Source organism: Schistocerca cancellata, chromosome 2 (assembly GCF_023864275.1).
Source record: "Schistocerca cancellata isolate TAMUIC-IGC-003103 chromosome 2, iqSchCanc2.1, whole genome shotgun sequence".
NCBI classification, from domain to species: domain Eukaryota; kingdom Metazoa; phylum Arthropoda; class Insecta; order Orthoptera; family Acrididae; genus Schistocerca; species Schistocerca cancellata.
Genome location: NC_064627.1, coordinates 514403708 through 514418847, shown reverse-complemented (window position 1 = coordinate 514418847; position 15140 = coordinate 514403708). Strand labels below are relative to the sequence as shown.

The window sequence follows — 15140 nt, the reverse complement described above, 5'->3', positions numbered from 1 at the left end:
CAAACAAACATACTCAATAAAAATTTTAGTGCATACATATTCCTCAGATCTTACCAGTGTAAATGCTTTATTAACATCATGTTTCCTTGCCCTTAAAAATGCAAGAAGAAATGTGTCATCAGTCCTTGGGTACAATTCACGCTCATCTGTAAACATAATAAAACATTTTTTGTATACAAAGGTCACATTTTTACACCATTCATCATGTCACTATATTGGTTTTTTTACTATTATTTCATTACAGGTTCTCTTTCATTTTACCTGATTTATTCCAAACAGCTTTAAAATATGTGGAAATAACTTTCAAACATAATTATTTCAGTTGCAGTTAGTTTCATATTCCATGGATCATAATTGTAATGATGTGGAATGAGTCATTTTACATTCACATCAGAAATTAATTTATAAATGTGGCTACATGCTGACCATTTACAGGTGTCGTTGTTTGTTTTTTTAATGCAGATTTTAGTTAATAATTCCTAATCACCATTTTTTACACATTATAATGAATAAAAGGACTTATCAAGGAGAAACTTTTTCAGTTTGTAATCAACTTTTACTTTGTTGTCTTCCAGATATTTTCCATGACTGATCAAAATTTTGGTTGCAGCATTGTGCACCCATTTTGTGCTTTAAGATAGTCTTTATGTGGAGTAACATTATTGTAATTATGTACATCATTGTTAGATTATTAAAAAAAAACTTAGTGAAGGAATAAATATACTGTGAATCAGTAGTCAAACTGTATAACTCCTTAACAAGACATCTACAAGATGACCATGGACCATCACCATATATTATTCTTACAGCTTGTTTTTGAGCAATGAAGCCTTTATTTTTAAAGATGAATTACCTGTACATCAGAACATTATTCCATATGACATTAGTAAATAAATAAATAAATACTGAATGAAAATATGCAGTAAATGCCAACTTATTGATTTGTCTCTCCCCAGGATTTTCATTTACTCTAAGGGCAAATGTGTCTGAATTAAGTTGTTTTAGAAGTTCCAAGATCTGTTTTTTCCTGTTTAAATTCTCATCAATATGGACACCTAAAAACACTGAAGTTGCCACCCTATTTATTATTTCCTCCCTGTGTTACACTTATCACTGTGTCATACCTCAGGATGTGAAGGACTGAATATGTTGTGTCCTTCTGAAATTGAGAGTGAGACCATTTGTAAAAACTAGCCAATAGTATTTTTAAGAATAGTGTTTAGCACTTCTTCTTTTGTTGTATGTGTGCTTCAACTGATTACAATACTAGTGTCATCCATAAAAAGTATTAATTTTTCTAGCTGTGTATTAATTAGATGGAAAATCATTTAGATGTTTAAAGAACACTAACAGAACTAAGATTGAGCGTTGGAGGACTCCATTCATGATTTCTCCTCAATCAAAAGAATCTCCCCTGATTATATTCGTTGAATTACGAAGTACAAGTTCTGTAATCTTTCTGTTAGATATGACATTATCCATCAGTTGGCTATATCATAAGTTTCACACAACCTCAGTTTATCTAGGAGAATACTGTGAGTCACACAGTCAAATACATTAGACAGGTTGCAGAAAATACCAACCAATGTTATTTTGTTATTTAAGGCTTGTAAAACTTCGTGAGTGAATGCGTAAAAGACGTTCTCGGTTGAGTAAGTGTTCTGAAATCCAAACTGTGATTTACTAAGGATATTATTGTTGCTCAACTGGGAAACTATTCTATAATGCATCACATTCTTTAAACTTTTGTAAAACAGTGTCAGTAGTGAAATGGGTCAGTAGTTATTGACATCTCTCCTATCACCATTTTCAAATTCTCAAGAAAAGTCCATTTAAAGCACTTCCATTTAATTCAGTAGTGATATGGTCCTGTTCTTTGGCCTGTTGTCCTGTGTCTTGTTACACTACATACCATATAGGCTTAAGTCTGCTGTTTGAATTATTTATTTCTGACATAATGTGCATGTCCATTGATTTTTAATAACTTTTCTTAATGATTTTGAATTGTATTTGTAGTGTGCAACTACGCAGGACCTTTACTTGTTTTTGTCAACAGATACATTCCATTTTTTCTTTCATGGGATACTTTAATCCCTCTAATGATTCATGGTTTGTTATATGGTTGTTTAATGATCTTTCTGATTACCTTATGCAGAAAGCTATTTCCAAATAATTATATTAATTTATCATGGAAAAGATTAAATTTTATGGAAACATCTCATTCATTATAAATTTCATCCCAGGTCATCTCTTGTAACGTATTCTTAAAAGCATTTATTCTTGAATTATTAATTATTCTAACTGATTTTCGCTGAGGAGTATCTCTACTCTAAGGCTCTATCTTACCCTAACTAACTGCACATCATGTTCAGAGAAAGACTTTAAAAACTGGTTGCTTTGAGCATCACCAAAAGGAATATTATAAATTACAGTGCAATAAAGTCAGTATGTGAGAATATCTCATTCACTTTACAATTCATAGGAAGTGAGACAGTAAAAGTAGTAGACAAGTTTTGCTATTTGTGGAGCAAAACACTTCATGATGGCCATAGTTGAGAGGGGCTATAAAACTGGCAATAGCATGAAAAGTATTTGTAAAAAAGAATCTATTAACACCAAATATGAATTTATTCCTTAAGAAGTGTTTCCTAAAGGTGTTTATCTGGAGTGTAGCCTTGTACAGATGTGAAACATTCACAATAAGCCATTCAGAAAATAAGAGAATAGAAACTTTTGAAATATGGTGCTGTAAAAGAAAGCTGAAGACTGGATAGGTAGATTGAATCACTGATGAGGAACTGCTGACTCAATATGGGGAAAAGAGATATTTATGGCAGAATTTGACCAAAAGAAGGGATCAATTCCTAGGACACATCCTGAGCCATCAAGGAATACTCAGTTTGGTAAAGGGGGGAAGTATATGAGGAGGGAGTGTTAAAACTGTTGAGGGAAGGCTAGACATGAATACAGTAAGCAAGTTCAAATGGTTGGAGGTTGCATTACTTCTTCAGAAATGACAAGGCTTGCACAGGATAGACAAGCATGGCAAGCTGCATCAAACCAGACTTTGGACTGAAGTCTATAACAACAACTCCAAATAGTCCAGTTTTTTTTACTTTTCCTGTTATGAACAAGATTTTGTAGGTAGTAATATCACTATCACTGATTTCATTAATATTAGTACACATCTCTACAGAAACATTTCTGTAATCAGCATACAGTTTTTAAGTTATAATGACAAAACAAGGTAGACAGTAGAACCACAGCTCTTAGTAATATTTCTTTTTATTAAGGAGCAATAATATTTATTTTTATTAAGGGGACGGTACACCAATACGGAGCACAAGTGTAAACACTTCCACCCCTCTGCCTAATATGCCATCTATTTAAGAGAGTCTTTTTCCTTTCTTCACTTCTGTTTGTCCTTTTATATATTACTACCTCTATTATATTTGACACAGAACAATAATTGCCTTAATTTGTAAACCATTTTTACTGGTCTCTCTTTTACATACTGTGGGGTGTGTGAAATCCAGCAGCTTCTACATAGCCATTACACACTTTTATGGAAGCATAGTTTTGAAGAATTGGATATGAAAACACAACCAAAAGTACATCTATAATTTCGATGAGAAAGGTAGAAACGAAATTTTCCAAAGTAAACATACTCTCAGATAGCCATGGGTGTGGTCTCGCAAAAATTTTACATTATGACCATGGTACAAACGCATCTAGTTACGTGAAACCAGGGGCACCTATGCACGAAATTACAAAAAACATAAAAGCCAGAATTTCATCAAATGCAAATGAATGCACAGTGATAGTGGGGGGAGCCAATGATGTTTACCAAAATGAATTATTGAGTGCCCTCGAAAACTTAAAAGAAATACTGAATACCAATAAGAGTAAAACAATGGTCATCATTGGCATTCCGCATAGACACGACCTCATAAACGTTTTGTGTGTAAATAAAGAAATCATGAAAGCCAACAAACAGTTCGTGAACATATGCAAAATGTATGAAAATGCTCAATTTCTACCTGTTAACTACCTACAGAGAGACTGTTTTACAAGACATGGTATGTACTTAAATGGAAAGGGAAAGAGACTTCTCAGCTTTAAAATTTTAGAGACATTGATGACAACAGTAGAACCAAGATTACCATGCCAGCCACAAATAATAGTACAGCAACCACCAACAACTACAGCAGTGAAACCATCAAAAACTACAGCAACAAAAAAATCAATATCAGAAACAAAACCAACATCATCAGCTGATTCAGCACAGCCCTCACCAGTGGCAGAAAAACCAGAATCGACTGAAGCAAGACAATCCTCATCAACAGCAACAGTAGGTATAGTCACAACATTAGCTGATAATCCACCATCAGTCATGGCAGAACCATTGCCACCACCACCAGCAGTGGCAGCAGCAGCAGATGAATCAGAATCATCACTAATCCCAGTAACAAGACCAAATACTAACAGGGTGAGTAAACGGAAAACAGTGCTTCCCTCCCATCTAAATGATTTTTTAACGAAAGGGGGAGGAAGATCTCAAGGTAAACAGACTCAGGCACAGATCAGACAATTTTAATGTCCTTCACTGGAATGTACAGTGTTTATCTAATAAGTTGGAAGTAGTGGAAGATGTCATAGAGACTTATCACTTAGATGTAGTCTGTCTCGTAGAACACTGGTTAGAGCATGATGAAATAGATCTATACTGCCCTAAGGGCTATGCCCAAGCTGACAAATATTGTATAACTAATAAAAATCATGGTGGGTGTGTTATATTTCTAAAAAAAAGGGATTAAATATAAACCAATAGCAAAAGTTAAAGCATTATCTCTAGAAATGTTATGTGAAATTGCAGCTGTTAGGTTAACAGATTTAAATTTAATAGTTGTAGCTTTGTACTCAACTAAGACTGGAGGCAATTCAGCAGATGATTTTGTTAACAAGTTAGTGTCTTTATGTGAGACAGTATGTAAGTATAAGTGTATGATACTAATCTGTGGAGATTTCAATTTGAATTTTCAGTTGCCCGCATCTCGTGGTCGTGCGGTAGCGTTCTCGCTTCCCACGCCCGGGTTCCCGGGTTCGATTCCTGGCGGGGTCAGGGATTTTCTCTGCCTCGTGATGGCTGGGTGTTGTGTGCTGTCCTTAGGTTAGTTAGGTTTAAGTAGTTCTAAGTTCTAGGGGACTGATGACCATAGATGTTAAGTCCCATAGTGCTCAGAGCCATTTGAACCATTTTTTGAATTTTCAGCTGTCCACTATCTATAACTCATATGTAAATAATTTATTAAATTCTTTTGGTCTTTATATTACAACCACTGAAATAACAAGGCCAAATTATAAAGGTACTGGTACCTGTATTGATAATATAGTTGTATCGAATGAGTTAATGCATCTCAAGTCAGAGGTAATTAAGACCTGGGTATCTGACCACCAGCCACTACTTCTTAGAACAGATATAACAAGAAATTGTAACACTGACTCAGTGCACATGGCAGGAAAGAAAGTATGTGTGGTCAATTATGGTAATCTAAATATGTTTAAGTCTCATATTAATAATAGTAATTGGTTGCAGGTTTATCGAGAACATGTAATAGATAGAAAGGTGGAAGAACTCATATCTACTCTTTCTTTATATGCTAAGATGTCCTTCCCCATTAAGTTACTAAATAATAAAAAGGCACTTAGAGTAAATAAGGTCAAGGATGAAAAGGTGTTGAAGATCAAGAGGGAGTGTGATAAATATTATGACTAGTATAGAAGTACAGGTTCTCAAGTATTTAAAGACATGCTCACAGTGAAAAAGAAAAGATTAAGACAGGCCTTAAAGGAAGCTAGGTGTAAAAAAATGAAGACATAATACTAACATCTGAAAATAAGACATGTGCAATGTGGAATATCATTAACAGTCAGTGCAACAGGAAAATGACTTCACAGGCTGAAAGCAGTAATCTGAATGCTGCACAGTTAAATACATTCTTCACTGAGAAGGTGCAAGAAATAATACAGGTGATTGGTACTTCCAATATAGCCACTGACCATAAATACTACCTGAGAAACACCACAAAGCCTGAAAGTACATTTAGCTTTAAACTGGTCAAGGTACAGGATGTTACTAATATACTGAGGAAAATGAAGAACAGTTTTAGTAATGACGTTTATGGTTTAAGTTCAGCCATGTTAAAGTGTGATTCAGTTCAACTGCCAGAATTGATAACACATGTAGTAAATACATGTATTTTGGAGGCTCAGTTCCCAAAGGCACTAAAGTTTGTTAAAGTCACTCCAATACACAAAAAAGGCAGCCTCTCAAGTTGTGATAATTTTAGGCCTGTTTCAATTGTGACAATCTTGTCTAAAGTGATAGAAGCTATATTAAATAATCAAATAGTAAAATACTTTGAAGAAAACAAAATCTTCACTGATAGTCAATTTGGCTTCAGATCAGGGTTAGGAACTGTTAAATCTGCCTTACACTTTTAACACAGTGTGTGAAGCAACTAGAAAGCAAGCTAGTGATTCAGAATAAACTCTTTGATTTATCAAAAGCTTTCGACACTGTGTCTCATGAAAACTTATTGCACAAACTGCAATTCCATGGCTTTACAGGAAGTGCTCTGGAATCAATAAAATCTTATCTAAGTAATAGAGTGCAGTAGGTGGTTTTTAATGGTGCAGAATCAGATTACTTACTTGTGGGCATGGGTGTCCCACAAGGTTCTGTACTTGGCCCAATTCTATTTATTATTTATATAAATGACTTACCATATAACATAGGTGGGCCATCAACTAGGACTTACTTATTTGCAGATGATCTTGCAGTCTGTATAACTGCAGAAACAGCACAGAAAGTGAAATATCCAGAAGACCAGTGCACCGTCAAAGTTGAAAATTGTGTAAAGCTAATTCCCTTTGTGTCAACTGAAAAAAAGTACAAGACCTGTATGTATCGCGGAATAATAACACTGAACTTGAGCAGAGCTCAAATGCTGTTAATTTCCTTGGAATCTCAATTGATTCAAAATTATCCTGGGGTAGCCATATAGAAACAGTGGGAAGCAGCATTAGCAAAGGAATATTTGCTCTAAGGAAGCTGCATCTTTGTCTAAACGTGCCAGTACTTAAAGTGGTTTATTTTGCTTTAATACACAGTCACATTTCCTATGGTATAATACTGTGGGGACATCAAAGCAAGGCAGGTAATGTCTTCAAACCGCAAAAGAAGGCAATAAGACTGATATGTAGCTTGGCACCCAGAGCTCACTGTAGGCCAAGCTTTAAAAAATTACAGATTATGAACCTGCCGTCAATATTTATACTACAGTGTGTAATGCATATTAAGGAAAACTATCCGAGTTATCATCAGTATGACATGCAACATAATTATAACACAAGAAACAAGCAGTACCTAGTTTCTTTCTGATGTAACTATAAAAAAACACAAAAGTGCTTCTTATACAAGTCCATAAAATTTTTTAATGCCATACCCCAACATATCAGGGATCTTCCAATTCAACAGTTAAAAAAAAAGTAAAAGAATTTCTTCTTGAGCTCAGCATTTATGAAACTGATGAATTTTTAAGGGAGGCAAAGAATATGGTATGACTACACTTTGTGATCAGTTTTTTATATGTTTCGATATATGAGTAAGCCTGTAATTGGCTAAATTTACTATGCAATATCAATTTGTACCAGAAGTTTCTCTGTTTTGTTTTTGTGTGAAGGCGCCATAATTATTTGTGTAATATTTATATTGTGTAATATTTTTCTTGTTTTTGTTATTATTTGTGTAACATTTATACTATGTAATATTGACTTTCGTAATGCCTCAGATGATCTCTGAGGTCTCTACAACAATAAAAAAATCAATCAATCAATCAATGATGTTAAAAGTTATGCAGTACAGTAAATCTGAGAGAGCACATTTGGTTGTAGCTATGATGTGTATTATGTGGTTGTTAGGCCCTTTCATGTAGATGACATGGAATTTCTAATGTGTCATATAGGCTTCCTGGTATTTGTTGCAGATCAAAAACAATTGCTAATAAATGCCAGTTATCAATTTTTATCTGGACTTCATCCTGGATGCCAAGAGTCAATTAAGCCCCTCCCCCCTTCCCATGACATGTGCAATAGCTCAAAATGGCACTGTAATGCCACATCTTTGTGGCAGTGATGAGAGCTCTGATATCTGTGCACAAAGCTGGTGGGCAGAAGAACCTGGCTAGTCTTCTGACACAGCTAATCACAATATTACTTCATTTGGTGAGTAAGCAACTTAAGCACAGCAGCTTATCAGAACAATGTGAAGTCAACATTATTTAGAAAATTTAACAGTGACTGATGAGAAAGTGATTGTGAAACAGTTTCATAGTAGGGCATTATTGTACGACAAACAGTATCAATGATGAGTGATTGTGGAAAAGTGTAATTCGTATCAAGTGGCATGAACACAATATATGTAAGTGTAGGTTGTGGGTTGTATAATAATGAATATGAACTGATGGTAGACTATGTTAATAGTGCTGTACACAGTTAAGCAATGATGCCACCAAAGAGACAATGTGATACAGTCATAGGAGACAATGTGGTCATGTAGAATATTAGTAATGACTTATTATTAAGAACATTAGGTAGTATAGAAATAACTTATCACAAGTAAAAGGAAAATACACAGAAAGTGCATGAAAAAAATAACTGAAATTATGACTGAATTAATTGGATACAATGAAGAAAATAGTTGGGGACATATGCCAAGAATTTCAGAATGATGCTGTTGTTGTTGTGGTCTTCAGTCCTGAGGCTGGTTTGATGCAGCTCTCCATGCTACTCTATCCCGTGCAAGCTTCTTCATCTCCCAGTACCTACTGCAGCCTACATCCTTCTGAATCTGCTTAGTGTATTCATCTCTTGGTCTCCCTCTATGATTTTTACCCTCCACACTGCCCTCCAGTACTAAATTGGTGATCTCTTGATGCCTCAGAACATGTCCTACCAACCGATCCCTTCTCCTGGTCAAGTTGTGCCACAAACTCCTCTTCTCCCCAATTCTGTTCAATAACTCCTCATTAGTTATGTGATCTACCCATCTAATCTTCAGCATTCTTCTGTACTGCTTGCTCAATATACAGATTGAATAGCATCGGGGAGAAGCTACAACCCTGTCTCACTCCCTTCCCAACCACTGCTTCCCTTTCATGTCCCTCAACTCTTATAACTGCCATCTGCTTTCTGTACAAATTGTAAATAGCCTTTCGTTCCCTGTATTTTACCCCTGCCACCTTCAGAATTTGAAAGAGAGTATTCTAGTCAACATTGTCAAAAGCTACTTTGTCTACAAACACTAGAAACGTAGGTTTGCCTTTCCTTAATCTTTCTTCTAAGATAAGTCGTAGGGTCAGTATTGCCTCACGTGTTCCAACATTTCTATGGAATCCAAACTGATCTTCCCCAAGGTCAGCTTCTACCAGTTTTTCCATTCGTTTGTAAAGAATTCGCGTTAGTATTTTGCAGCTGTGACTTATTAAACTGATAGTTCGGTAATTTTCACATCTGTCAACACCTGCTTTCTTTGGGATTGGAATTATTATATTCTTCTTGAAGTCTGAGGGAATTTTGCCTGTCTCTTACATCTTGCTCACCAGATGGTAGAGTTTTGTTGGGACTGGCTCTCCCAAGGCTGTCAGTAGTTCTAATGGAATGTTGTCTACTCCCGGGGCCTTGTTTTGACTTAGGTCTTACAGTGCTCTGTCAAACTCTTCACGCAGTATCGTATCTCCCATTTCATCTTCATCTACTTCCTCTTCCATTTCCATAATATTGTCCTCAAGAGCATTGCCCCTGTATAGACCCTCTATATACTCCTTCCACCTTTCTGCTTTCCTATCTTTGCTTAGAACTGGGTTTCCATCTGAGCTCTTGATATTAATGCAAGTGGTTCTCTTTTCTCCAAAGGTCTCTTTAAAGATAGCCAACAAATTGGAATGAAAATATAGAATATCAGAGATGAATCTGCACCAGAAAAAAAAATCATGAAATTTAAACTGAATTAAATTATTAAAATAATGAGCAGAACTGTCATTTTATCTGCAAAAAGTATGTGTCAGGCTAACAATGAAAACATATTTAAAGCTATTGGAAGTACACTAGAAGAATGATAGGATCAACAAGATAAAATAATACAATTTCTGCACATCATAAAACAATAAGTAAATTCACATGGCAACATGACTGAAGGAAAGTTGTGAAAAGTTATACAAAAGAACGTGGAAGAAAGAAATCAAGAATTCATCAATACATCTGTTAATGCCATAAATGATACTTATCAGAGGGTCCAATAATTTCAGCATTTCAACTCTAACAGTGACATACATACAGCAGTGAGATTTTGAACTAATTTGTGTGAAAAGAAGAAGATTAGCTTCTACACATGATACATGCAGTGAAAAGCACATATGTGGAGTAGCCAAATGATTTATACCTGTGAAAGCTACCACCAATTTGAAGGCATGATCCTATAAAAGTACTGGTTACTTTTGACATTATCATACAGCAGGAGAAACTATTGGGGATATTAATCTAGAAACTGATGAGCAAGATTCACAACAAGCTGTTGTTGATGCAGTACAATGGTATTGACAACTTGTGCTTCTTATTGGACTGTATCAAATCACTTGAAGAGAAAAAATCGTAACACTAATTACCAGAACTGTAGGTTCAAGTTGTGAGATCCTACAAATAGAAGCAATTAGGTGGTACAATACTGGCCAAGCAATAAACCTTGTCTGTAGGTGTTGTTTTCAGACACCCAGTTGTCAGTCATGTAGTTTTATTCTATATGACAACCACTTGTTTTGCATGGACAGAGCTATACAATGCAGGGCACTGTAATAGGTGGACCAGGTCACATATTGTCATATAGAATAAGGTGTAATTAGATGAATGACAACACTAACTTCACTTAACAAAGTGTTTCCATTACCTCCTGATGATGTGGACGATGACTACATGGGTCTGGTGTTAACCAGAGCTGAGTAAGCTCGACAGTCAGCTCGACTCTGCACGCTGCAGGCTCCAGAGATAGGCAACAAAGAGAAAGGTGATGATGGTATGCGGCCATACCATGAAAAGGTGTGATCTATAATGGAATTTCGTATTCCTAAAAGTATTAGAGATGTGAGTAGCTTCCTTGGACTATTCTCTTATTACAGTCGTTTTATCAAAGACTTTTGTATCAAAGCCAGGCCACTCCAAGAATTGTTAAAAGATGATGCTAAATTTATCTGGGGTGGTGCTCAACAAAATTCTTTCGATGTACTACAAAAAGCTCTGACAACTGCGACAAGGTGCTGTGTGACAACATCCAGGGCATCACTAAGGTGTCCAAGTATTTTGATTTCTTTTGCTCCAAAGACACACTTTCTTGGATTAAATTTCAGTCCACCTTGTTGGACACACTTAAGAACAGCCCTCAGTCTTTTTATATGTTCATCAAATGTCTCTAAGAATACCATAATGTCATCTAAATAACAAAGACACATTGTCCACTTCAGGTGCTTTAGAAGATTATCCATCATCTGTTCAAAAGTTGCTGGTGCATTACACAAACCAAATGGCACCCCTCAGGGATGATGAATTCAGTTTTCTCACGATCAGTCTCAACTTCTTTTATTTGTCAGTATCCAGAGCACATGTCCATGGTTGAGAAAAACTTAGCCCCCTTCAGACAATCTAGTGTATCGTCAATTCGTGGAAGAGGGTTAACATCCTTTTTAGTTATCTCATTAAGCTTCCTGTAATCAACACAAAATCGCCAACTGCCATCCTTCATCCTGATGAGTACTACTGGTGATGACCATGGGCTCAGCAACGAAACACTGTCACACAGAAGAAGGTGTAATTAGATGAATTATGAACCCTACCTTCACATAATGAAGGTTTATTCAGCAGTTGCACATACAAGAGTGCGGGGCGAACTGCCTCTGGCCAGAACACATACAGTATATATACAGCTACAGAACATTCCAATACAATGATTCTTGACATTTGTGGATATTTATAGAATGTACCTGAACCGAATACAGAAATTAGAATTGTACAGTCCAGGTGAATTTTGAACTCACGACCCTTCATGCAACAGTTCAATATCATAACCACTACACCATGGTGCTTCTCGGCTGCTTCTGTGCCATTGCTCCCTCCTTAAGAGAACAGCGTCTCGGTGTTACATCCTCCTAACCGAGGAACGAGTCATCGGTCCTGCATACGCTGACTCCCAATGACTGATTCTCGCCCTGGTGGTGATCTTCTTCAATTTTTTTTTGCTGCTAAGCTCTTTGCCACCTTTCCATGTGTTGTCTGTTACTGGAGCTTCAAACTTACCCTGGGTTGCAGGAACATTATAGGGCTTCTTTCAAAGGACATGGACCATATCTCTGATCTTTCATCATCTTGTGTCAAGGGTTGAAATCTTCAACTTCATTAGTAACATTAGGCAACTGTCTTACAACCTTAAAAGGTCCGAAGTAGTGCTCGAGGAGCTTCTCAGAGAGACCAACCTTCCAAACAGGAGTGAAGATCCAGACTAGGTCACCAGGCTGGTAGACAACAGGGAGATGGCTCATGTCATACCATCGGCGATCGTATTCTTGAGCCTGCAGTGTGCGGAATTGAGCTAACTGCTGAGCTTCCTCAGCTCTGGTTAACATCTGGCCAATGTAGTCATTGTCCACGTCATCAGGATGTAACAGAAACACAGTGTCCACCATCATAGTCGCCTCACGCCCATGCACCAGGAAAAATGGCATAAATTCTGTGGTGTATTGTTTGGCGGTGTTGTAGGCAAACTTCAAGAAAGGTAGCATCTCATCCCAGTTGCTCTGCTCAACATTGATGAACATTGATAGCATGTCAGCCTAGGTCTTATTAAGGCATTCGGTAAGCCCGTTAGTTTGCGGATGGTAGGCAGTCATCATGTGATGAGTAATGTTCCACCGACAGTTTATCTCTGTCGCAAGATTTGATTGAAAAACTTTCCCTTGATCCATAATTAATGACCTTGGGGCACCGTGTTTTAATACAATGTCGACTATGATGAATTTGGCTACCTCGGATGCTTCGGCTGTTTTCAAGGCTTTTGTAATGGCATAGCATGTCAGATAATCAGTGCAAACAATAATCCATCTATTGTCACTAGCAGATGTTGTAAATCGTCTGAGGAGGTCAATCCCAATGTGCTGTAAAGGCGTTACGGCTGGTGGAATTGGTATGAGTTGGCCAGTTGGTTTCTGAGGAACTGCCTTTCTCTTCTGGCACTCTCAACAGGGCGACACATTTTGAGGGACACTCCTAAATAAACCTGGCCAGAAAAATCTCTTGCGGATCGTATCATATGTCTTAATAAATCCTGAATGTCGGCCTCAGGTGTGTCATGGAATTTCTGTAGAACATCTAAGTGCATGTCTTAGGAATCACTGGTAGCCACCTCTTTACAAATGGATCAAAGTTTTTCTTGCAAAGTAATCCATTAACTACCTTAAATTGTCCTTTCACATCCTCTGACCAATTTAAGGCAAGCATAATTTGAGATATCTTGGTGTCCTTCTTCTGCTCAGCAGAGAGATCTTGGAGTGCAGTGAGACAGTTACTAACTTCATCAAAGTCTTGATGGTCTTGCACAGGGTTTCTTGAGAGGCAGTCGGCATCTTGGTGTTTTCTTACACTTTTGTACACTATGGTAATGTCATACTCTTAAAGATGTAGTGCCCACCTGATGAGTCATCCTGTTGGATCCTTAAGATCTGTCAACCAACAAAGTGAATGATGGTCTGTAACAACTGTGAATGGCCTTCCATAGAGATACTATCGAAATTTGCACATGGCCCAGATCACAGCAAGACATTCTCTTTCTGTAGTTGAGTAGTTTCTCTCAGCCTTTGAAAGTGTCCTGGAAGCATAGGCTATAACCTTCTATTTTCCATCCGAAATTTGCACCAGAACAGCACCGATTCCAGACCTGCTAGCATATGTGTGTAGTTCTGTAGGTGCTCTCTCATCATACAGATCAAGTACAGGGTCAGTTGACAGAGCTTTCTGCAGCACATCGAATCAATCTTGTTGAACACCACCCCAGATAAATTTAGCATCACCTTTTAACAACTCTTGGAGTTTGATACAAAATTCTTTGATAAAACGACAGTAATAAGAACATGATCCAGGGAAGCTTCTCACATCTCTAATACTTTTAGGAACAGGAAATTCTGTTATAGGTCTCACCTTTCCTGGGTCTGGCCGCACAACTTCATTTGATGCAAGGTGTCCAAGTATTTTGATTTCTTTTGCTCCAAAGACACACTTTCTTGGATTAAGTTTCAGTCTGCCTTGTTGGAGACACTTAAGAATGGCCCTCAGTCTTTTTATCTTTTTATATGTTCATCAAATGTCTCTGAGAACACTATAATGTCATCTAAATAACAAAGACACATCGTCCACTTCAGGTGACTTAAAAGATTATCCATCATCCGTTCAAAAGTGGCTGGTGCATTACACAAACCAAACGGCGTTACCTGAACCTCATACAGGCCCTCAGGGGTGATGAATGCAGTTTTCTCATGATCAGCCTCATCTACTTCGATTTGTCAGTATCCAAGTACATGTCCATTGTTGAGAAAAACTTAGCCCCCTTCAGACAGTCTAGTGTATCGTCTATTTGTAGAGGAGGGTAAACATCCTTTTTAGTTACCTTATTAAGCTTCCTGTGATCAACAAAAAGCTTAAACTGCCATCCTTCTTCCTGATGAGGACCACAGGTGATGACCATGGGCTCTGTGAAGGCTGACTGATGTCTTTCTTCATCATTTTCTCTACCTTGACACTCTGTTGCTGACACACAGTATGCTTATGCTCTCTAGGTTATTGGTTGATGGTCTCCAGTGCTAACTGAGTGGTTCACCACCGATTTGTCTAATTTGCTCCTCACCTGTGGATTGAAGCATTCAGAGAACTTTTGAAGAATGGCAAGTAGCTTCATATGTTGTTCCTTGGTGAGATCTGGTGACAGTTGAGCTAGAAGATCTTGTCTCGTAGTGGCAGTGCTAATTTCATCAACTGACTCAGCATGG

The 15140-nt window shown here is 37.2% G+C and overlaps 1 protein-coding gene across 4 annotated transcripts in view; it reads right to left on the bottom strand.

Moving 5' to 3' along the window:
- LOC126162059 (clavesin-2-like) overlaps positions 1 to 15140 on the bottom strand; it is a 247354-nt gene that overhangs the window by 89435 nt on the left and 142779 nt on the right. For all 4 annotated transcript variants that reach the window (XM_049918313.1, XM_049918311.1, XM_049918314.1 and 1 more), the window contains exon 3: positions 55 to 146. In XM_049918313.1, the coding sequence (XP_049774270.1) occupies positions 55 to 146 (92 nt within the window). The remainder of the gene's footprint in view (positions 1 to 54; positions 147 to 15140) is intronic.